General features: G+C 42.3%; 2 protein-coding genes across 6 annotated transcripts in view; one reads left to right on the forward strand and one right to left on the reverse strand.

Annotated features, from left to right (window-relative positions):
• The window catches only part of poglut2 (protein O-glucosyltransferase 2), a 112,208-nt gene extending 89,050 nt beyond the window's left edge, over window positions 1–23,158 (reverse strand). For 3 of the 5 annotated variants that reach the window (XM_068034093.1, XM_068034094.1, XM_068034095.1), the window contains exons 1-3: window positions 22,023–22,494; window positions 15,379–15,584; window positions 662–867 (exon numbers count right to left, since the gene is read on the reverse strand). In XM_068034093.1, the coding sequence (XP_067890194.1) occupies window positions 662–867; window positions 15,379–15,584; window positions 22,023–22,201 (591 nt within the window). In that variant the 5' untranslated portion in view covers window positions 22,202–22,494. Of the gene's footprint in view, window positions 1–661; window positions 868–15,378; window positions 15,585–20,279; window positions 20,369–22,022; window positions 22,495–22,941 lie in introns of those variants that run through there. The other 2 variants (XM_068034096.1, XM_068034097.1) reach the window with 2 other exon arrangements.
• The window catches only part of ercc5 (excision repair cross-complementation group 5), a 182,313-nt gene continuing 179,258 nt past the window's right edge, over window positions 22,583–25,637 (forward strand). Inside the window, exon 1 of the mRNA XM_068034427.1 lies at window positions 22,583–23,119. The gene's annotated coding sequence lies outside the window, so the exon portion shown is untranslated. The remainder of the gene's footprint in view (window positions 23,120–25,637) is intronic.

Consider the following 25,637-nt stretch of genomic DNA (forward strand, 5'->3'; position numbering starts at 1 on the left):
AAAATTAACGCTGACGAGTGTGAAGTCTCATTCCTTCTGATTTTAATTGTTGTTGGAGATCTTTTTAAAATTTGTAACAATTTTTAAAAATGTTTTCTTTTTATCCTTTATCTCTCTTAATCCAATCTTCCTTTATTTTGCTTTCTGTAACTGATTTGACATCGAATTCAGTATTCTAACTTGCACTTCCTGGTTCAGATTCTGCACTTTTCATTATCGATACTTCAATCCGATTAATAAACGGGAGGCACAGTTGCTTGCCCTGTTCACGCAGGCCCCAGAGACCCTGTAGATTGGCTAGCTCTAATTTACAGCAACTTCCTGTGTAATAGGTCATAGAAATTAAATGGGCAAGGGCAAATCTTACAACTGGCAAGCATTGTTACTTTGTTGACTAGAGTGAATTCTGGCCCAGTATAGATATTATCAGAAATACTTTATGCAAAAAAATTGTACTCTCATTTTGAAAACAATGGGAGCTGACTGCATGTGACACTCAACATGTTTAGGGCATGATGCAGATTTTCAGTCAATGGACTATGTTAATACATTATAAGAACACTGCTTTGACTAAAGATCTGGAACATCTTTCTGAAGCTCTCTACGTAAGTATAGATTTAGCATTACTGTTAAATCTGCAGACAAAATCAAACAGAAATACCTTATTATCCTTTATTGTGTAATGGCACAGACTTTGTCTTTGGCCAAATCTTTTTGCAATTTCTATAGCAATTCTGTCTGGATCCACAAAAGGAAAATGAGCCAAATCTCGTTGTATCTGTGGAAAAGACGGAGGACAAAGCATGTCCTTGTACCACTTGGTTCCATCTTCTTGTGGACAGTCACAGGACTCATGGTACACATGGCCTGTAACAGCAAAAATGCATTTACTGTTACCATTAACCTCCCAAACAGTATCTTAACAGAAAATCACAAGTCACCAAAATAATAATAAAAACAGTAAACCCTTATTTATGCATGCATGTCTTCTGAGTGCAATCTATTTTAGCTTATCAATATAAATGTAAATTTGGATCATTGCAAGCTCATTGTGTAACATCAGTGTAGATAGTCTGGAAAAGTCTATGGCAATAAATGAAGATGTACTGATGGGCAAAATACAACACCATATGAACAACATTGCATTTATAGTACATTATTAAAACTGGTACACATCATATATGGCTCACTAATTAAAATATATAACATTGTAGAAAGTATCCTTAACTTCCTCCCCTGTGGCATGTAAAGACTGTGGTATACATAGGAAATTGCACCAGTGACATAATGGGAATTCTTTCACAGATGTGAAAAACACATAAATCACAAATACCACAGGTACGAGTTAAACAAGTCCCTTAAAGTACAAAGAATAAAATTTGAGACGTGTGACGCGATAAATACATAATACCTGATGCTTCCACAACTCATCAACTCTTATTTGTAAAGCTCCTGCACCCAACAACCACCCTTTCTAACACCATAACTCTTTAATACTACAACATGATGTTTGGGAGCACAATGCTCTCAAAGGAAAAGGTTTTCAGACAGAGAAGCACGAGAGTTGAGAGTAGACAGTGGAGTCCAAGGGTGCAGGAGAGTGAGATACAAGTCCTTCAGTATGGTAGCGTTGTGATGGAGCTGGCAAGGTGTGGAAGCTTTCAAAGGCAGGGGATTACTCTGTGTGGAAATCCTGGAAGGTGGGATTGCCAGTTTTTGAGATTTTCATCAGTAAGAAAAGGCATTGATGCTCGGAGGAAGGGCAGGGGCACAAGTGGCAAGAGGTGATAGGAGAGAAAGACAAAAGTGCTCAGAGTGATTATGTGTATACTTGTGTGTAGAAACAGCTTACAGGCCTGGATTAAAGTTAGTTAATTATGTGGAAAATGTTATCTGTTACCTTTTTTAAAGTCTAGGATATAGAAGAAGATGGTAATCAGGATGTTCTGTGCAACCAGGTTCTAAGAACTATATGTAGCGATAATGGGAAGTTGGAAAGTTTTGGGAGGGTGACCCCCTACCACCTTTTGAGTTTGGGAGTAACGGTGAGGGAAGGAAAACGTCCTGGAGTGTGGGAGGATTCTCAGATTGAGGAAGTTCTAGGAGACTGATCTATGTGAGCCATGATCATAATTGAGATGGTGGATGGGTGAGAAGCTATGGATGTTCAAGGTGTCCAGGTCCAGCCACAATTTCTTGAAAGGATTTGCCCAGTGACTTGGGGAAAATTCTATTTAGTAGAATACATTTGAAATAATACAGGTACTCCAGCAATGTTTCAATCAATGCTGTATTCCCTGCACTAGGTGGAAACCTGTTCTATAAGTTTCCAGTGTGCATGCTGGTAATGTGCATGGTTTTGGCTGGTTAAATTCTAGCAGTATCCTGACACAAACTTGGGATCTTTAAACCTTGGCTTTTGCCAACGTATTACCAAGTTTCCTGGACTCAGGTAAGGAGGATGTGTCCCTGTAGGGAGGGAGTGCACAGACCACATTAGGCAAGCAGAAACTCTACTTAGGTGGATTTCTCACTTTATTGGTTGGTATACTTTTATTCATATTATTAAGCATCTGGATGACCAAAACAAAAACAATAAATGTGGAGCAGTTACTCTCAAAATTATGTTTGGCTGTTGGCTCCTTGTCTTATAATCAAGTTACTTAGATCTATTTCCTGGATTTAGAAAAAATAACTTCTTCACATCAACCCAATTCTTTCCACGCATTTAAGGGCGGCACAGTGGTGAGCACTGCAGCCTCACAGCTCCAGGGACCTGGGTTCAATTCTGGGTACTGCCTGTGTGGAGTTTGCAAGTTCTCCGTGTCTGCGTGGGTTTTCGCCAGGTGCTCCGGTTTCCTCCCACATGCCAAAGACTTGCAGGTTGATAGGTAAATTGGCCATTATAAATTGCCCCTAGTATAGATAGATCCTCAGTACCTTGCTCTATGGCAGCGAGGCCAGGACAACGCATGTCAGCCAAGAGCGACGTCTCAATTCATTCCATCTTCGCTGCCTCCGGAGAATACTTGGCATCAGGTGGCAGGACCATATCTCCAACACAGAAGTCCTCGAGGCGGCCAACACCCCCAGCTTATACATACTACTGAGTCAGCGGCGCTTGAGATGGCTTGGCCATGTGAGCCATTTGGAAGATGGCAGGATCCCCAAAGACACATTGTACAGCGAGCTCGCCACTGGTATCAGACCCATCGGCCGTCCACGTCTCCGCTTTAAAGACGTCTGCAAACGCGACATGAAATCCTGTGACATTGATCACAAGTCGTGGGAGTCAGTTGCCAGCGTTCGCCAAAGCTGGCGGACAGCCATAAAGGCGGGGCTAAAGTGTGGCGAGTCGAAGAGACTTAGCAGCTGGCAGGAAAAAAGACAGAGGCGCAAGGGAAGAGCCAACTGTGTAACAGCCCCGACAATCAAATTTTTCTGCAGCACCTGTGGAAGAGCCCGTCACTCTAGAATTGGCCTTTATAGCCACTCCAGGCGCTGCTCCACACACCACTGACCACCTCCAGGCGCTTACCCATTGTCTCTTGAGAAAAGGAGGCCAAAGAAGTATAGATAGGTGGTAGGGAAATATAGGGACAGGTGGGGATGTGGTAGGAATATGGAATTAGTGTAGGATTAGTATAAATGGTTGATGGTCGGCACAGACTCGGTAGGCCGAAGGGCCTGTTTCAGTGCTGTATCTCTAAATAAAAAAAAAGCTAAATTTATACTCCAACCCAATATGAAATTTGTAAATAGGATCCAAAATTGATCTTCAAGATTAAAATTGAAGCAACTTCATATATAACCTTTCAAGTAATGTATAAAAATGAATATTTTATCAGTCTCGTTGTCTGACCTATCTAAGCCCATAATATAGGAAAATGCAGATGCAAATCTATGGCATAGCATTTTACAGCAACACACTAAAAAGAGTAGGCTGCCCTATGTGCAGTGCCCTTAATGTTTGAAAATGATATTAATCCATACTTATTCATAAAGTATTAGAAGAATTCTGATGTATGCATAATTAAAGAGAAAAAATTGTTCCTTCTAAACTCATAATTTATAAAGTTGGTAGATTACTGCAGAAATTTAAAGGTTATGGAATTAGGGGAAGGGTAGAAAGCTAGATTCAAAATTAGTTAGAGAGTAAGAGTTATGGACAGTTTTGCCAGAGTAGTTGGAAGTGGGTACTGGTGTCGCTCAGGAATCATTTCTGTGGTCTTTTCTGTTCAATAATTTGGATATAAGTCTAGAGGGACTGGTTTCAACATTTGCAAATGATACCAAAATTGGAGGTGTAGTTAGTTCTTTAGAAGACCAAAGGAAACAGGAAAAGGATACTGATATGGGGGAAGAGGGTTAAAAGTGGCAGATGGAATTCAAGTATGAGGTGATGTATTTTGGCTGAAAAAATCATTAATTATATACTGACTGAAAGTAGACTGTTGTTGTGGAAGAGCAGAGGAGCCTGGGGGTGGTGGTGTAGATTTACATCACATTAAAAGCAGTATCTCGAGTTGATAAGGCTGTGAAAAAGCTAATAGAATCCTACGTCTTATCAGAAGAGAAATAGAATATAAAAGCCAAGAGGTAATATTGAACTTATATAAAATCTCATTAAGACCTCAGTTAGAGTAACGTGTACATAATTGGACACCACACTAGAGAAAGGATATTGAGGCTTGAGAGAGTGCACAACAGAGATTCACTGGGATGCCATCTGGTATGAGGAAATGCAAATACAAAGAAAGCCTCGAAAATTTGGATCCTTTTTTCATTAAAATAATGTAGACTACAGGCTGATATAATTGAGATGTCTGAAATTGTGCAACAAGGTAGCAGATAGCTTCTAGTAATTGTGGGAGAGGAGGTGTTACATCGAAGGGCCATATACACAAGATTAAATGCAAGAGATTTAGAACTGAGGCAAGAGAAATTTCTTCACAAAGAGATAGGAGGCTATGGAATTCACTCCCAGGGTTCGTGGTGAGGCAAACACTATGTCAGTATTCATATTATATTGGATAAGTGGATGAAAGGATATGAGAACAAGGTGCACAAATGTGATTAGAATTATTTGCTCACGTGGAGGTTAAACACTGACCAGGACTGGCTGGGTTGAATGACCTGTTTCTGTACTGTAACTGCTATGTATTCCTATGTTTTAGATTTGGAGCATTGGGCCATTACACATACTAGGGAGGCAGACACTTTATAGGTTATGTCCCAAGTTTACTGTATTATAATTTAAAAGTACAATGTACGGAAAAATACAAATAGAATGTTTATTCACTAAAATATGCACAATACAGCAATACATTAACTGGCTTAATTACAAAGGCTCGTGTACTGGTTAAACTGGATGACATCACATTTAAAATTAAAACACCCTTTTTAAACATGTGATGAGAACAGAATGTTCCGGAAATATTCAGCAGGTCTGTCAGCAACTGTGTTGGGAGACACAGAGTTAACGTTTCAGGTCTGTGACCCTTCATCAGAACTGGCAAAAGTTAGAAATGTAACAGTCTTTGAGCAAGTGAAAGGGGTTCGGGGGGTGGTGGTGGAGGGAAGAAGAACAAGGAAGGACGGTCTGTAATAGAATGGACGGGGGAGAGATTAAATGACAGATGTCATGGAACAGAATGCAAATGGAGTGCTAAATAGTTGTAGCGAAAGACAAAGCACGAGTCCAGAGAGAGTGTGAATGGTAGAATGAACAGCTCTGTATGAAAGCAAAAACATGAAAAACAAGTTTAAGACTAGCACATGGTTAAAAAATAATAAAATAAAAATAAACAAAAAAAATGCATCTCATGGTCTGAAATTATTGAACTCACTATTGAGCCTAATCAGAAAGATGAGGTGCTGTTCCTCGAGCTTGCGTTGATGTTCACTGGAACACTGCAACGGACCGAGGGCAGAAATGTGGGCATGGGAACAAGGTGGTGAATTAAAATGGCAAGCAACTGGAAGCTCGGGATCATGCTTGCAGACTAAGCGGAGCTGTTCTGCAAAGCGGTCACCCAATCTGCGTTTGGTCTCCCCAATGTAGAGGAGACCGCACTGTGAGCAGCGAATACAGTATACTAAATTGAAAGAAGTACAAGTAAATCGCTGCTTCATCTGGAAGGAGTGTTTGGGGTCTTGGATGGTGAGGAGAAAGGAGCTAAAAGGGCAGGTATTACAGCTCCAACAATTACATAGGAAGGTGCCGTGGGAAAGGAACAAGGTGTCGGGGGTGATGGAGGAGTGGACTAGGGTATCGTGCAGGGAACGGTCCCTTCGGAATGCTGACAGGGGAGGGAAGGGGAAGATGTTTGATGGTGGCATCACACTGGAGGTGGAAGAAATGGCGGAGGATGATCCTTTGGATGTGGAGGCTGGTGGGGTGGAAAGTGAGAACAAGGGGAACCTTGTCACAGTGCTGGGAGGGAGAGGAAGGGGTGAGTGTAGAAGTGTGGGAAATGGGTCGGACACAGTCGAGGGCCCTGTCAACCACAGTGCGGGGGAATCCTCGGTTGAGAAAAAAGGAAGACATATCAGAGGCACTGTTCTGGAAGTTGCATCATCAGAAAAAGGGAGAAACTGGGAGAATGAAATGGAGTTCTCACAAGGGGAAGGGTGTGAGGAAGTGTAGTCAAGGTAGCCATGGGAATTGGTGGGCTTATAATAAATACTAATGGACAGCCTATACCCAGAGATGATGATACAGAAGTCAAGGAAGGGAAGGGAAGGGAAGTGTCGGAGATGGGCCAGGTGAAGGAGAGAGAAGGGTGGAAATTGGAAGCAAAGTTGATTAAATTTTCCAGTTCAGGGCAAGAGCAGGAAGCGGCACCAATACAATCATCAATGTACCTGATAAAGAGTTGGGGAAGGGGGCCTGAGTAGGACTGGAACAAGGAATGATCGACATACCCCACAAAAAGAAAGGCATAACGAGGACCCATGGCAACACCTTTTATTTGAAGGAAGTGAGTGGAGTTGAAGGAGAAGTTGTTCAATATGAGAACAAGTTCAGCCAGGCGGGGGAGGGTGGTGGTGGATGGGGACTGGTTGGGCTTCTGTTCAAGGAAGAAGCAGAGAGCCCTCAGACTGTCATGGTGGGGGATGGAGGTGTAGAGAGATTGGACGTCCGTAGTGAAAAGGAGGCAGTTAAGGCCAGGAAACTGGAAACTGTCGAAATGGCATAGGGCATCAGAAGGGTCATGGATGTAGGTGGGGAGAGACTGGGCAAGGGGAGAAAAAACAGAATCAAGATAGGAGGAAATAAGTTCAGTGGGGCAGGAACTGGCTAAAATGATCGGTCTACCAGGACAGTCCTGTTTGTGGATTTTTGGGAAGAAGATAGAAGCGGGCTGTTCAAGATTGCGAGACTATGAGGTTGGAAACTGTAGAGGGAAGATCTCCAGAGGAGGTCAGTGACAGTCCTGGTGACAGTGGCTTGATGTTCGGTGGTAGGGTCATGGTCCAGGGGGAGGTAGGAAGAAGCGTCTGAGAATTGGCGCTCAGTCTCTGCAAGGTAGAGGTCAATGTACCAGACAACAACAGCACCACCCTTGTCAGCGGGTTTGATCACAATGTCAGGGTTAGACCTGAGAGAACGGAGTGCATAGATTGGGACCTGAATATTAAAGGATACATAGCATTTAGGAAGCTAGGAAAAGTTGGAGGGGTAGCTCTGTTAATTAATGATGGTATTAGCGCAATAGAGAGGGATGATCTAAGTTCAGGAGACCAGGATGTAGAAGCAGTTTGGGTAGAAATGAGAAATCATAAAGGCAAGAAGTCACTTGTGGGTGTGGTGTACAGGCCACCTAACATTAACCACACTGTGGGACGGCGTATAAAAGGAAGAAATAATGGCAGCTTGTCAGAAAGGTACAGCGATAATTATGGGGGATTTTAACCTAAATATAGACTGGAGAAATCACATGGGCAGAGGTAGCCTAGATGAGGAGTACATAGAATGTTTTTGGAATAATTTCTTGGAACAATACATTCTACAGCCAACCAGAGAGCAGGCTATAATAGAGCTGGTATTGTGCAACGAGATATGAATAATTAATGACCTCATAGTTAAGGCGCCCCGAGGAAGCAGCAATCATAATATGATTAAAGTTTACATTCAGTTTGAGGGAGAGAAGAGTGGGTCCAAGACTAGTATTTTAAACTTAAATAAGGGCACTTATGAGGGCATGAAAGCAGAGCTAGCTAAAGTGAACTGGCAAATCAGGTTAAGGGATAGGTCAACAGAGATGCAGTGGCAGACATTTAAGGGGATATTACAGAATAGACACATTTCAACGAGAGAGAAAAATTCCAAGGGTGGGACCTGCCATCCGTGGTTAACTAAAACAGTTAAAGATAGTATCAAACTTAAGAAAAAGCCTATAATTGTGCAAAGATGGGAGGCAGGTCAGAAGATTGGACAGAATATAAAAGACAGCAAAGAAGGACTAAAAGATTGATAAGGAAGGTAAAATTAGAGTACGAGAGAAAACTAACTAGAAATATAAAGACAGATAGTAAGAGTTTCTATAGACATTTTAAAAAGAAAAGAGTTAACAAAGTGAGTGTTGGTCCTATAGAAAGTGAGTCTGGTGAATTAATAATTGATATTGAGATGGCAGATGAATTGAATAGATATTTTGCATCGGTCTTCACTATTGAGGATATAAGTAACATCCCAGTATCAGCTGTAAGTCAGGAAATGGAAGGCAGGGAGGAACTCAAGAAAACTACAATCACCAGGAAGTGGTACTGAACAAATTGTTGGAGCTGCATGCTGACAAGTCCCCGGGTCCTGATGGACTTCATCCTAGGGTGTTCAGTGGATAGTGAGATAGTTGATGCATTAGTTTTAACTTTCCAAAATTCCCTAGATTCGGGGAAGGTTCCTTTAGATTGGAAAATAGCGAATGTAATGCATTTATTCAAAAAGGGGAGACAGAAAGCAGGAAACTACAGGCCAGTTAGCTTAACATTTGTCTTAGGGAAAATGTTAGAAGCTATTATTAAAGATGTTATAGCAGGGCATTTAGAAAAATTCATGGTAATCATGCAGAGTCAACATGGTTATGTGAAAGGGAAATCATGTTTAACCAATTTATTGGAGTTCTTTGAGGGAGTTCCATGTGCTGTGGATAAAGGGGAACTGGTGGATGTATTGTACTTAGATTTCCAGAAGGCATTTGATAAGGTGCCACACCAAAGGTTACTGCAGAAAATAAAAGCTCATGGTGTTGGTAATATATTGGTATAGATGGAAGATTGGTTAGCTAACAGGAAACAGAAAGTAGGCATAAATGGGTCATTTTCTGGCTGATAAGATGTAACAAGTTGTATGCCACCAGGGATCTGTGCCAGGGCCTCAACATTGTACAATTCATATAAATGACTTCGATGCAGGGACCAAAGGTATGGTTGCTAAATTTACTGATGACACAAAGATAGGTAGGAAAGTAAGTTGTGAAGAGGACATAAGGAGGCTACAAAGGGATATAGATAGGTTAAGTGAGTGAGCAAAGATCTGGCAAATGGAGTATAATGTGGGAAAGTGTGAAACTGTCCACCTTGGCAGGAACAATAAAAAGGAAGCATATTATCTCAATGGTGAGAGATTGCAGAGCTCTGAGATGCAGAGGGATCTGGGTGTCCTAGTGCATGAATCGCAAAAGGTTAGTATGCAGGTCTAGCACGTAATTAGTAAAGCTAATAGAATGTTATTGTTTATCGCGAGGGGACTTGAATACAAAAGTAAGGAGGTTATGCTTCAGCTATACATTGGTGAGACCATATCTGGAGTTCTGTGTACAGTACTGGTCTCCTTATTTAAGGAAGGATATAAATGTGTTGGAGGCAGTACAGAGAAGGTTTACTAGACTAATAGCTGGAATAGGTGGGCTGTCTTACGAGGAACAATTGGACAGGCTAGGCTTGTATCTACTGGAATTTAGAAGAGTAAGAGGCCACTTGATTGATACATATAAGATCCTGAGGGTCTTGACAGGCTGGATGTGGAAAGGATGTTTCCCCTTGTGGGAGAATCTCGAACTAGGGGTCACTGTTTAAAAATAAGGGGTCGCCCATTTAAGACAAAGATGAGGAGAAATGTTTTCTCTGAGGGTCATGAGTCTTTGGAATTCTTTCTTCAAAAGGCAGTGGAAGCGGAGTCTTTGAATATTTGTAAGGCAAAGGTAGATAGAGTTTTGATAAGCAAGGGAATGGAAATGTGGAATAATCAGTTCAGCCATGAACTTACTGAATGGCGGAGCAAGCTCGAGGGGTCGAGTGGCCTACTCCTGCTCCTAATTCATGTGTTCATATGTTTGTAGTGCAGCAAGTTCAGCGGGAGACAGGTTAGAACAAAGAACAAAGAAAATTACAGCACAGGAACAGGCCCTTCGGCCCTCCAAGCCTGCGCCGATCCAGATCCTCTATCTAAACATGTCGCCTATTTTCTAAGGGTCTGTATCTCTTTTCTTCCTGCCCATTCATGTATCTGTCTAGACACATCTTAAAAGACGCCATCGTGCCCGCATCTACCACCTCCGCTGGCAACGCGTTCCAGGCACCCACCACCCTCTGCGTAAAGAACTTTCCACGCATATCCCCCCTAAACTTTTCCCCTCTCACTTTGAACTCGTGTCCTCTAGTAATTGAATCCCCCACTCTGGGAAAAAGCCTCTTGCTATCCACCCTGTCTATACCTCTCATGATTTTGTACACCTCAATCAGGTCCCCCCTCAACCTCCGTCTTTCTAATGAAAATAATCCTAATCTACTCAACCTCTCTTCATAGCTAGCGCCCTCCATACCAGGCAACATCCTGGTGAACCTCCTCTGCACCCTCTCCAAAGCATCCACATCCTTTCGGTAATGTGGCGACCAGAACTGCACGCTGTATTCCAAATGTGGCCGAACCAAAGTCCTATACAACTGTAACATGACCTGCCAACTCTTGTACTCAATACCCCGTCCGATGAAGGAAAGCATGCCGTATGCCTTCTTGACCACTCTATTGACCTGCGTTGCCACCTTCAGGGAACAGTGGACCTGAACACCCAAATCTCTCTGGACATCAATTTTCCCCAGGACTTTTCCATTTACTGTATAGTTCACTCTTGAATTGGATCTTCCAAAATGCATCACCTCGCATTTGCCCTGATTGAACTCCATCTGCCATTTCTCTGCCCAACTCTCCAATCTATCTATATTCTGCTGTATTCTCTGACAGTCCCCTTCACTATCTGCTACTCCACCAATCTTAGTGTCGTCCGTTAGAGTGAGTGAGCGAGGGGTGCAGAGAAATTAAGGCGGCTGATGTCACGCCGACAGTTTTCAATGAAAAGATCAAGAGCAAGGAAGAGCCAGAGGAAGGGGTCCAGATGGAGGGAGAATACTGGAGGTGGGTGAATGGCCGGGGGGAGGACTCCTGGCCATAGAAGTGAGCCAGGAGGCGAAGGTGGCAGAAGGAAAGCTCAACATCATGTTGAGCGCAAAATCCATTGAGGGTGGGGGCATAAGGGTATAAAACTGAGTCCTTTGCTAAGTACAGATTGTTCAGCGTCAGAGAGGGGAAGGTCAGAGGGTATTGTGAATACATGACAAGGGGTCAGATTAGGAGAAGGGATGGGGGCAGAGGGAAGAAAAGGGGAAGAAAGATCTGGAGGGGTGTTGGTACCCATGAGTTGCTGGAGCTTCCATTCCTTAACGCCTGAAAGGAAGAGAAAAAGTTTTTTCTTAATGTGTCGGATAAGGCAAAGGATGAAATGAAACTGCGGAGTAGGACAGCTTTGAGATAAGGTGAGGCAGTGCTTCTGGAGAGAGAGGTCGAGTGTGTACATGTGACGACGCATGGCACTGAGCGTGGATTTCAGGATGCGGCGAGAACAGCAGTCCGAGGAACGTGATAGGTCTCGGAGATACTGGTTATCCTGGGTGGATTCTAAACATGAAGGATGAAACTTCAGTTGGAATCCACATGGAATAAGTCGGAGCTGGATACAGTCGCTGAGGAAGGAAATGTGGCTGTGAAAACGAGTTTTAACAGAAACCTCATCAAGCACTAAGAGGGAAATGGAAATGAAGGTGAGCAAGGTAAAAGAGATAAACGTGAATCCTGTCGGAGAGAAGAGCAGAACGTCTTCAAGGTAGGCATTCCTGGAAGAGAAGTGGCAGTAAATTAAACACTAAAATAAGAGCAAAATACTGCAGATGCTGGAACTCTGAAATGAGAACAGAAAGTGCTGGAAATACTCAGCAGGTCTGGCAGCATCTGTATAGAGAGAAACAGAGTTAACATTTCAGGTCTGTGACCCTTCATCAGGCCTGGCATTTTAAACATGTCTTGGCTTTAATTCTATTCTTCTGTTCTCTCTCAATCACACTTGAGAGTTGACGTGATTCATATTACAGTCTTGATGCACCTTGCAGCTGCACATTTATTTTTCATTTATTCATTCGTGGGATGTGGGCATTATTGGCTAGGACAGCATTTATTGCCCATCCCTAATTGCCCTTGAGAAGGTGGTGGTGAACCGTCTTCTTGAACCACTGCAGTGCATGTGGGGTAGGTACACCCACAGTGCTGTTCGGGAGTTCCAGGATTTTGACCCAGCGACAGTGAAGGAACGGTGATATAGTTCCAAGTCAGGATGGTGTGTGGCCTGGAAAGGAACTTGCAGGTGGTGGTGTTCCCATGCAACTACTACCCCTATCCTTCTAGGTTGTAAAGGTCGTGGGTTTGGAGGTGCTGTCTAAGGATCCTGTAGATGGGACACACTGCTGCCACTGTGCATCGGTGGTGGAGGGAGTGAATGTTTGTGGATGGTGTGCCAATCAAGCGGGCTGCTTTGTCCTGGATGGTGTCGAGCTTCTTGAGTGTTCTTGGAGCTGCACTCATCCTGGCAAGTGGAGAGTATTCCAGCACACTCCTGACTTGTGCCTTGTAGATGGTGAACAGGCTTTGGGGAGTCAGGAGATGAGTTACTCGCCGCAGGACACCTGGCCTTTGACCTGTTGTTGTAGCCACAGTATTTATATGGCTACTCCAGTTCAGTTTCAGGCCAATGGTAACCCCCATGATGTTGATAATGGGAGATTCAGCGATTGTAATGCCATTGAATGCCAAGGAGAGACGGTTAGATTCTCTCTTGTTGGAGATGGTCATTGCCTGGCACTTGTGTGGTGTGAATGTTACTTGCCACTTATCAGCGCAAGTCTAGACATTGTCCAGGTCTTGCTGCATTTCTACATGGACTGCTTCAGTATCTGAGGAGTCACAAATGGTGCTGAACATTGTTCGCTGATAATTGCACATCGCCCCTTCTGACCTTATGATTGAAGGTCATTGATGAAGCAGCTGAAGATGGTTAGGCCTAGGACACTACTCTGAGGAACCCCTGCAGTGATGTCCTGGAGCTCAGATGTTTGACCTCCAACAACCATAACCATCTTCCTTTGTACCAGGTATGACGCCAACCAGCGGAGTGTTCCCCCCCCATCATTCCCATTGACTCCAGTTTTGCTAGGGCTCCTTGATGCCATACTCAGTCAAATGCTGCCTTGATGTCAAGGGCGGTCATCTCACCTCACATTCTACAGGAGCATAGCTAGGAATGGATGTGCAGTTCTATCTCTGCTGGATATAAATTATCCAACATTCGAAGAACCAATGATGGCCTAATTTCATTGTGACCTGCAGTATCTCGCCAGACAGAAATATTGCAAGGTTGCTACTGCTATAAGAAGTCCCTCTGACAGTGTCTACCATGTTTTGGGACTGCTTCTGTATATAGAGACCTGTGTGGTAAAGATTTCACACGATTCTAAATGTTGCAGTGTTTGCAAATCATGTAGGGCATCTAAATAAGAATGCATTGCCAGACACATGCCATGTATAGGTCTCTACTAGGATTACACATACAGGAACAAAACGCCAATGTAAAAATGACAATACTGCACAAGGCTTGTTCTCCCCAAGCTGAAACAAAAACATGTGATGCAAGATGTGCAAAACTAACTCACTAGATTTTTTTCTCTTCCTCCATTAGGAATTGCCTGCCCTCTAAAGGTATGTAACCTTTATTTTTTGCTTTTCCAACACCACTTACTTGTGCCTTGCCTTCTTTTAAGGCTCTATCTACCTAGAGGATCTTGAACAAACTGCCAGGAAGCATAGAACTATGGCCTGAGTATAACTCTGTGTGTTTTTCCCTCCACTCAGTGCATCCCTAGAAATGAACAGCTGACATCTGCATTACACTTATGCAGGAGATGGTAGGTGAAAACTTGCATCTATCACTTTATGCCATCACATACTGGAATGTCATTGTACTGTGCCACATTTCTGCTTTATGGGTACTCCAACTCAAATAATCTTTTAATAAAAGCATAAAATGCTGGAAATACTCAGCAGGTCTGGCAGCATCTGTGGAGAGAGAACCAGAGTTAACGTTTCAGGTTACTCTGTAGCTTTCTTCTCTTTCGCTGTAAGAAAGCTCCTCATTCCTGTTCAGTACTTGCCTGAGGTGATTCAGTTGCAATCAGGAGTTGAACGTAAGAGAAGCCAGAAAGTATGAGATTAGCTGTAGCTCTTCCACAATGGGACACACTGATATTAATCCGCAAAATGGCCAGCACGGTCAGGGGATTAAGAAATGCGAGTTGCAAATCTCCAGAACTTGCTGGTTGATTCACGTGGTTCCGCTGTCTGCTTTGCACAAATGGCATCTCACCGTTAGCCTCCCCATTATTGTTCAGAACTTGCTGGATTGCACATTAATTGCCCATTAAACCTTCCGCAGAAAATCAGGTGCACTGATTAAGAGCGTATGTACTCTTTTAACACCATGGCAATTGTTAATGCAATCCAATCAATCCCTCTAGCCCAGAAAGGAATCAAATTAAAATGTTATATAATTCTTGCATGTAGTAAATTGATAGTAGAGATTTTTAAAATGCTGATTAATTTTTTAAAAAACTTTTCCTAACTTTTTTCCTCTCATACTCCAATCTTTATTTCTCTGTATTAACTTCTCTTTCAGTACCTGATTTGACTCTAATTCACCCTCCTGCTCCCTCATATCTCTGTTTCTTTCTCAATCCTTAAATCTCATTGGTTAAGATAGACTGTTGGTTCTGTTGTTCACTAAGATCCCAGATGGCTCGTTGTCCTCACCATGCTGTTCACACTGAAGCAAGTTGCTGTACAAAAACTGTTTGAGGTGAAGGGCTCAGGAAAAGTTCTAATAGCATATGCCACAAGATGTTTGCTTCAGTAAGATTTGGCCCAGTGTATTAGTATACCAACATATTACACCATTGTGGTGTTCCATGGTAATTATATAGAAAAATCACAAGTACCTTTTAAAACATATGGTGACTGAGCGACATGTTTATCTTGGAATTTAACCTCAATTACCAGGCCTCTGTAGCTTGAGTACATTCGGTATCTGACAAGGAATGATCCATCCTTCCGGTCCAATACTTGTACCCAAATCCGGGTGAATTGCTCACCAGGGGAATAAATGTTCACAGTAAATGTATTTTCACCTGGTGAGGAAGTAAAGCTGTTGGGAAAGGAGAATCATTAACGCAAGTAACATTGCAAAAGTACATGATAATGCATAGCAAGGAACACATTACAGAGGTGTCTAGTCCAGTACAGGTTTTAGATAGCCACAAAGACAAATATAAAATCAAAACCACACAGCACATCAGTTTCCTAATCTTTAAAAGGTATGATAAAATTGTTCTAAACTTCTCATTTAAAAACTCCAAAATGAGAGTACTATTTGTAATCATTCCAAATGTTTTTCCCCCCACTTTGAGTTATAATTCAAAGCTTGTTGCATACAGCAGTACTTTCAGCCTTTAAAGAAAAAGTGGAATAACAGACTGTGCTTAATTTGTTAAATGTGCAACAATGCCTATACTATTGGATTAATCATTACAATGTAATTGCGACAAAGTTTACTGAGTGACATTCAATAGTAGATTTGAAAAATAATGCTATTAGTAAAAATAAGAACTTAATCTGGATGTTCTAACATGAGCTACACCAATTATTAAAAGACATGGACAAATCATAATATTTTTGTAATTCCGCTAGTTTACAAACTATTTGCAAATCACAAGAAAACAATGATCCACTCATTTCCCAATAATGAAACACTGTACAAACCCAGTTATTTTTTGGTTAACAGAAATAAAAGAACTAATAATTTGTCGTCCATTTGTTTCAATGATACCACTCTTGCCTTTGTGCCAGAAGGTCGAGGTTCAAGACCCACTCCAGGACTTGAGCATATAACTTTGGCTGTTACTCCAGCACAGTTCTGAAGGAGTACTGCACTGTTGGATCATGCTACCATTTGGCTAAGATATTAAGCCAAAGTCCAATTTGTCCTCTCAGGTGGACATAAAAGATCCTATTCCACTATTTGAATAGCAGGGGAGTTCTGGTGTGTTGGCCAACAGTTATCTCTCAACCAACACCACTAAAACAGTTTAATTGGACATTTATCTGATTGCTGTTTCTGGAACCTGGCTGTTCACAAATTGGCTGCTGCATTCCTCTAAAACAGTGCCTGCAATTCAAAAGTTATTTATCGGCTCTGATGTGCTTTGGGTTGTCCTGAGGTCATGCAAGGCACTATATAAATGCAAACTCTTTCTTCACTTGAGAAAAGCACTGGAGGATTGGGACAGAATCCTAGCATGAGTCACCAGCTTTACAAGATGGGGCAGGGGCGGGGAGTGAGGGCAGGGACAAAGATGCGGATGGTGCCAAAATGTTGCAAGACACTATTTTGCTTTAGATTTCTATTCTTTACTAATTATAATTATGACCTTTGTCTTGTCAATAAACTGTTTTTGTCTTCTGCAGTTGCTTTGCACTAGAATCTAACTACTCATTATCCTCTGCCCAGTAACACTGTTTAAAAATACCAGATTTTGGCTGAGTTCATTTTAATATGACTGCTGGATTCATTTTTAAGCCTGAGATTTCTCTCTCTACTTTATCAAAGCTTTTTGTCTTATCCTTTGCTTGGGTTTCCACAATTTAACTGAGAGAATAGACCATTTAAGGTAAGATATCCTTCAGATATTCCCTCTCTTCCTGTGAGGAACTCCTGGTTTCTGCTTGATACCATCCCACAAATAGCGAACTCAGCATGGAGGAGATTGAAGTACAAACCTGTACCATTCCACTGATAGCAAGTTAGACAACCTAGTTCAGATCTTTACTGAGGAATACTGGATACTGGGGGTGCAACAACATTTTTTTTTTACAGTTTTGATTAAATACAAAAGTTTTTAAGGGATCTTGTCTAGCTGCAAATCCACTACCTGATCTGAACCGAATACTGATATACATGAAGGGAATTCTGGATCTGGAGATCCGATCAGTGCTATTTTGATGACCAGTCACCATAAAGCAAACAAACTTCAGAACTTTACTACAATGAGTGCTGGAAGCTTCAATTTGCTTCAAAAGGGATCGTTACCCCTTACACACAGTTAATGCCAAACTATTAAAGGGTATATTGGAAAATGCACCTAAATATGCCAATCTTCATTCTGTGGGGCATTAAGGTGAAGGGCAGGAGGTTTAAGGAGGATTTGAGGAAGAAACTTTTTACCCAGAGGGTGGTGACGGTCTGGAATGCCCTGCCTGGGAGGGTGGTAGATGCAGGTTGCTTCACATCCTTTAAAAAGTACCTGGATGAGCACTTGGCACGTCATAACATTCAAGGCTATGAGCCAAGTGCTGGCAAATGGGATTAGGTAGACAGGTCAGGTGTTTTAATGCATCGGTGCAGACTCGATGGGCCGAACGGCCTCTTCTGCACTGTATTATTCTGTGATTAAGGTAATATAAATCATGATAGCAAATCATACTGCCATAATGATTGACCTTTCTGACTATGAATTGTTTACTGAGTTAAGACATCATTCTAAACATTAGTGTGTCTTATTCCAAGTCAAATTATTTGATTTGACTTCTAAACACAGTGCTCTTTACAAGATTCTAGTATCTCTCACTTTGGTGACTGTGAAAATAATCACCCAGCTGGCTCTTTTCGGAACCCTTATTTCTCAAACCATAACTTTTGTACATTTTGTGCGTTAAGCAACCTTATTTTATTTATTTTTTATTTATTTATTTAGAGATACAGCACTGAAACAGGTCCTTCGGCCCACTGAGTCTGTGCCAACCAACAACCACCCATTTATACTAACCCTACAGTAATCCCATATTCCCTACCATCGACCTACACTAGGGGCAATTTACAATGGCCAATTTATCTATCACCTGCAAGTCTTTTGGTTGTGGGAGGAAACCGGAGCACCCGGTGCAAACCCACGCGGTCACAGGGAGAACTTGCAAACTCCGCAAAGGCAGTACCCAGAATCGAACCCGGGTCCCTGGAGCTGTGAGGCTGCGGTGCTAACCACTGCGCCACTTTGTCATTTTTCAATAATTAATAGAATATTGGATAGTCATTGGTAAAATGCATAGATTAAAGGTGGTTGGAGGGTGAGTGAGCGAGTGAGAGAGAGAGAGAGGGATTATATATAAAACTTAACCACAAGGTAAACTTTGAGTGAAATTATTTAGGTAGAAACAGGATGCTTATTTTCAAAGTACATTAGTGTGGATGTATTTATAGGAACATAGGACTTATGAACAGGAGTAGGCCATTCGGCCCTTCGAGCCTACTCTGCCATTCAATAAGATCATGGCTGATCTGGTTGTGGTCTTAACTACACTTTCCTGTCTGTCCCCCGTAACCCTTGACTCCCTTGTCTATCAAAAATCTATCTAACTCAGCCTTGAATAAGTTCAATGATATAACCTCCACCGCTTTCCGGGGAAGAGAATTCCACAGACTAATGACCCTTTGAGAAAAAAATGTTCTCCTCATCTCCGTCTTAAAAGGGAGACCTCTTATTCTTAAACAGTGTCCCATGGTTCTCGTCTCCCCCACAAGAGGAAAGATCCTTCCAGTATCCACTCTGTCAAGTCCTCTCAGGATCCTATACATTTCAATAAGATCACCTCTCATTCATTGAAACTCCAATGGGTATAGGCCCAACCTGTTCAACCTTCCTTCATAAGGTAAGCCCTTCATCCCCAGAATTAGTCAAGTGAACCTTCTCTGAACTGCTTCTAATGCAATTATATTCTGTTTCAAATAAGGAGACCAAAACTGTGCACAGTCCTCCAGATGTGGTCTCACCAAGGTCCTGCACAGCCGCAGTAAAACCTCCCTACTTTTATACTCAATTCCCCTTGCCATAGACACCAACATCCTATTTGTCTTCCTAATCACTTGCTGTACCTGCATACTAACCTTTCGTGATTCATGTACCAGGATACCCAGATCCCTTAGTACCACCAAGCTATGCAATCTCTCTCCATTTAAATAGCACACAGCTTTTCTATTCTTCCTACCGAAGTGGACAAGTTCACATCTGCCAAATTTCTGCCCACTCACTTAACCTATCTATATCCTTTTGTAGACTCTTACCCGCCTCTTGACAACTTACTTTCCTTCCTATCTTGGTGTTGTTGGCAAATTTAGCAATCATACATTCGGTCCCTTCATCCAAGTCATTGATATAAATAGTTGAAGCCTCAGCACTGATCCCTGTGACACTCCACTAGTTACAGCTTGCCTACCTGAAAAAGACCCATTTATCCCTACTCTCTGCTTCCTGTTATCTAACCAGTCCTTTATCCACGCTAATATGTTACCCCCTACAACATGTGCTCTTATCTTGTGTAATAACCTTTGACCTGGCACCTTATCAAATGTCTTTTGGAAATCCAAGTACACTACATCTACAGGTTCCCCTTTATCCACCCTGCTTGCCACTTCCTCAAAGAACTCTAATAAATTAGTTAAACATGATTTCCCTTTCACAAAACCATGCTGACTCTGTCTGATCCCATTATGAATGTCTAAGTATCCTGCTATAATCTCCTTAATAATGTATTTTAGTAATTTCCCTATGACAGATGTTCGGCTAACTGGCCTGTAATTTCCTGCTTTCTGTCTCCCTCCTTTCTTGAATAAAGGTGTTGCATTTGCTATTTTCCAATCCACTGGGACTCTTCCAGAATCTAAGGAATGTTGCAAGATTATATCCAATGCCTCTACTATCTCTACAGCCACTTCTTTTAAGTTCCTAGGATGCAAGCCATCTGGTCCTGGGGACTTGTCAGCCTTTAGGTCTAATAGTTTTCCAAGCACCTTTTCCCTGGTGATGGTGATTGTTTTAAGTTCCTCCTTCCATTTCACCTCTTGATTTTCAAGTATCTTTGGCAGGTTTTCTACATCTTCTACAGCGAAAAGAGAGACAAAATACCGATTCAATGCCTCTGCCATTTCCTTGATTTCAATTATCAATTCCCCAGGCACTCTCGCTAAGGACCAACTCTAGCTTTAGTTACTTTTTTTCCCTATTTAAATACCTGTAGAAACTCTTACTATCTATTTTATATTACTAGCTCATACTCTACTTTCTCCCTCTTAGTAAATTTTTTGTCATTCTTTGCTGGTTCTTAAAATCTGTCCAATCTTCTGACCTACCACAAATCTTTACAATTTGTACAGTGTGTCTTTTAATTTGATACGATCCTTAACTTCTTTAGCCACAGATGATGCATCCTTCTCAAAGAACCTTTCTTTCTTACTGGCATAAATCTTCGCTGAGAGTGATTAAATATGGCCTTAAAAGTCTGCCACTACATCTCTACTGTCCTACCTTTTAACCTAGTTTTCCAGTTCACTCTGCCTTCATTCAATTGAAATTACCTTTATTTAGGTTGAAAACACTAGTCACAAAACCACACTTCTCCCTTCCAAACTGAACATGAAATTCTATCATGTTATGATCGCTGTCGCCTAGAGGCTCCTTTACCATAATGTTATTGTTTAATCCTGTCTCACTGCACATTACCAGGTCTAGAATTGCCTGCGACCTAGTTAGCTCTAGAACAGACTGCCCTAAGAAATTGTCCCAAATACATTCTATGATCTCATTTTCCGGGCTACCTTTGCCAATCTGATTTGCCCAATCTACATGTTGATTAATATCACCCATGACTATTGCATTACCCTTCTTACACACCTCATTTATTTCTTCCTGTATACTCTGTCCTCCACTGTTAGGAGACCTATAAACTACTCCCGCAAGTGTCCTCTGACCCTTCCTATTTCTTATCTCTACCCAAACTCATTCTATATCTTGCTCTTCCAAGTTAAGGTCATCTCTCACTACTGTACGAATGACAACCCTAATTAACAAAAGCTACCCCACCACCTTTTCCTAGCTTATTGTAGTGTGGAACCTGAAACATGATACATTACTTTTTTTTCCAACTCTGAAGCTATCAAAATAATGGAACCCTTACTGTGCTTTATGTTGAACATGGATACTATCATCTGATTCCAGACCTCGTGCCTTCCATTACAACAGTGTCAAACAAAAGATACTGCACGAGTGGGAGAGTAAAATCAAACAGCAAGTTGACTTTCCACAAATCTTGTACATTTTATTGGCTAATATCTCAGAACTAATCACCTACCCACCCTCTCAGAAAGGAAACCAAGGATAGAGCTTGCAAAAGAGTTTGAACTTGGAGAAAATTACAAAAAGCAAAATTAAAATCAAAGCATGGAACATAAAAGTGTTTTCTGCACTAAAAGCTATTGTACAATAGAATAAATCGAGAAAACAGTATAATTTTATTTTAAATATTAGACAATTAATACATTAAGAATGTTTGGAATTTTTGAAAGGCGCTACATAAATGCAAGTCTTTTTTCATTATCATTTTAGATTTTCAATGGGTAAATTGGGCAAGAAAAACACTTCGCTTGACAAAAAATCCCAATCACATTGGTTTCTTTGTACGTTCTTTGTAGGCTGCCACTGTCGATCCTAAAAATAAATTGCTTTACAAGTAAAAATGTAAAGCATGCTTTACTTACTTGACATTGTCTTCTGCTACAGCCTGAATATAGAAATATCGAGCTGGAAGAACTATGTTTGCATCCAGTCCAGGCCCCCAAACTAAACTTCCCTTTTGACTTACTGTGAGCGTACTTTCAACTCCATAGTTCATTATTGCAATAAGAAGGAAAGTACAAAGTAACCATTTTTCTGGCATAGTAAAAAAAAATGCTGTCTTATAGGATGTAAGCAATTAAATGAGAAAATTCTACGTTATTTATCCTAACTTCAAAGTTTAAAGTGACGAATCCAAACTAAAACAGGTGATCCGTTCAACTGAATTAATATTTGTTCATTTTGTCCTAAACTACGCTAAATCTCAATTATGTGGTTTTAACTTTCATCAGTATCATATCGCCATCTACCTAACTTCTGAAAATATTTACATCAGTTCAAACTCCAAAGCACACAAAGCCCTCCTGCTCCACCGTGGACACAACAGGCAGCTGCTCAATGACGCACAAATCGTGCGTCCACTTTGCAAAGGGGCGTCGCAGCAAAAAGCGGCGCATGCGTCAGAGCCACATGCCTGTTGGGAAATGTAGTCTTTCTGTTGGCGGGGTTAAGACCGTTCGCGTTGATCGCTAATTCAAAATCTGCCCGCAGTAGAACGCGGTCTCAGCACATCGAATGTCATTAAAGTAACAGCGAAAACATTACTGCTGCGAGGACTAAATTCATTATTGTCGAGCAGGAAAGGGAGAGAGTGGAGCCACCCAGCAACTGCACCATTCCCAGCCCCGGCCTCTGGGACTGTTAGTAACCGGGCTGCCGCCGGTACGTTGTCCGTCAAAGCAGCGTCGTAGCTCCACCCCTTGGACACGGCAAATAGGAGCAGAAGAAGGGGAGGTGGTGTTTGTTGGTAACTCACTAGTATTGTAACGAAAAGATTACTACCTGTGATGTCTGTGTGTCCCTAAACAACGTGTTCAAATCGACGTTCCGCTCTCACCGTAACAAATGATCGGAGTGTTTCATTCCCTGATCCCGCGACTGATTGCAGTGGTCGAGTCGAAGAGTTGGTTGTGAGAGGAAGGAGCTGGTGGAACGGAGCCGAAACAAGCCACTGGTCCAGGTAACCTTCAGTCTAGTGGTATTTTACAGGTCTCATAGCCGACAGCAACATTGGCCTCACATCGGATCATAGGGCTCTTATTGTGAATTGTTGACAGATGCTTTAGTCCCGGAGGATTAATGGCAGTCGGCAGTAGTTCGTTGTTCAAAGGAAGTGCAAGTACAGAATGGAGACAACAATAACAATTGCCATTATATGGCGCCTTTAACGAAGCAAACGTACCAAAATTATCAAACAAAATTTCACACCACACCACGCATAAGGAGATATTAGGACAGATGATTAAAATCTTGGTCAAAGAGATAGGTTTTAAGGAGTGTCTTCAAGGACGATACTTAAAAAAGCAGAGAAGTTTAGGGAGAGAATTCCAGAGTTTAGGAATAAAAACAGAAAGCGCTGGAGATACTCAACAGGTCTGGCAGCATCTATGGAGAGAGAAACAAAGTTAATGTTTCAGGCCTGTGACCATTCATCAGAACTCGAGAACTTGGGGCCTAGGCAGCTGAAGGCATGTCTGCCAAAAGCTAAGTGATGAAAATTGGAGATGCGCAAGCAACCAGAATTGGAAGAATGCAGGGATTTCAAAAGGTTGTAGGGCAGAAGGCGGTTACAGAGATAGGAAGGGGTGAGGCTTTAGAGGGATTTGAAAACAAGGATAAGAATTTTAAGAAGTAGATATTGCTGGACTGGGAACCAATATAGGTCAGCAAACACAGGAGTGATGGGTGAACAGAACTTGGTGTGAGTTAGGATATGGACAGTGGAAGTTTGGATGAGCTCAAGTTTATGGCGGGTGGAAGATAGGAGGCTGGCCAGGAGAGTTTTGGAATAGTTGAGTCTGGAACTAACAAAGGCATGGATGAAGACTTCAGCAACAGGTGAGCTGAGGGGTGGAGTGGAGACAGATGATGTTATGGAGATGGAAGTAGGCAGTCATGATGATGGAGAAAATATGGGGTCAGAAGATCAGCTCAGGTTCAAATAGAATGGCATGGGTTCAGCGTCCTGACGTTGCCAAGGAGAGGGGTGGAGTCAGTGGCTAGGGAACAGTTTGTTGTGGGGCTGAAGACAATGGCTCAGTCTTTCCAATATTTAGATTAGAGATACAGCACTGAAACAGGCCCTTCGGCCCACCGAGTCTGTGCCGAACATCAACCGCCCATTTATACTAATCCTACACTAATCCCATATTCCTACCAAACATCCCCACCTGTCCCTATATTTCCCTACCACCTACCTATACTAGTGACAATTTATAATGGCCAATTTACCTATCAACCTGCAAGTCTTTTGGCTTGTGGGAGGAAACCGGAGCACCCGGAGAAAACCCACGCAGACACAGGGAGAACTTGCAAACTCCACACAGGCAGTACCCGGAATCGAACCCGGGTCCCTGGAGCTGTGAGGCTGCAGTGCTAACAACTGTGCCACTGTGCCGCCCTTATAAGGAAATCCCTGTTTATCCAGTATTGGATGTCAGACAAGCAGTGTGACAAATCGGAGACGGTAGCGGGGTTGAAAGGGGTGATGACGAGGTAGAACTGAGTGTCGTTATCACGTGGAACCAGACATTGTGTTTTCTGATGGTGTTGCCGAGGGTCAGCATGTAGATGTAAATAGGAGGGGTCCAACAATAGATCCTTGAGGGATTCCAGCGGTAGAAACATAGAAAATAGGAGCAGGAGTAGGCCATTCGGCCCTTCGCGCCTACTCCACCATTCATTATGATCAAGGCTGATCATTCAACTCAGAGCCTGTTCCCGCTTTCACCCCATACCATTTGATCACTTTAGACCCAAGAGCTATATCTAACTCCTTCTTGAAACCATACAATGTTTTGGCCTCAACTGCTTTCTGTGGCAGTGAATTCCACAGGCTCACCACTCTCTGGGTGAAGAAATTTCTTATCTCAGTCCTGACAGGTTTACCCCATATCCTTAGACTATGACCCCTGGTTCTAGACTCCCCCACCATCAGGAACATCCTTCCTGCATCTACCCTGTCAAGTCCTGTTAGAATTTTATAGGTTTCTATGAAATCCCCCCTCACTCTTCTGAACTCCAGTGAATATAATACTAACTGACTCAATCTCTCCTCACACGTCAGTCCCACCATCCCAGGAATCAGTCTGGTAAACCTTCGCTGCACTCCCTCTATAGCAGGAACATCCTTCCTCAGATAAGGAGACCAAAACTGCGCACAATATTCCTGGTGTGGCCTCGCCAAGGCCCTGTACAATTGCAGCAAGACAGCCCTGCTCCTGTACTCGAATCCTCTTGCTATGCAGGCCAACATACCATTTTCCTTTTTTACCGCCTGTTGCACCTGTAAGATTACCTTCAGCGACTGGTGTACATGAACACCCAGGTCTTGCTGCATATTCCGCTCCCTCAGTTTATAGCCGTTCAGATAATCTGCCTTCCTGTTTTTGCTACCAAAGTGGATAACCTCACATTTATCCACATTATACTGCATCTGCCATGCATTAGCCCACTCACTCAACTTGTCGAAATCACCA

Source organism: Heterodontus francisci, chromosome 6 (genome assembly GCF_036365525.1).
Source record: "Heterodontus francisci isolate sHetFra1 chromosome 6, sHetFra1.hap1, whole genome shotgun sequence".
Classification (NCBI taxonomy): domain Eukaryota; kingdom Metazoa; phylum Chordata; class Chondrichthyes; order Heterodontiformes; family Heterodontidae; genus Heterodontus; species Heterodontus francisci.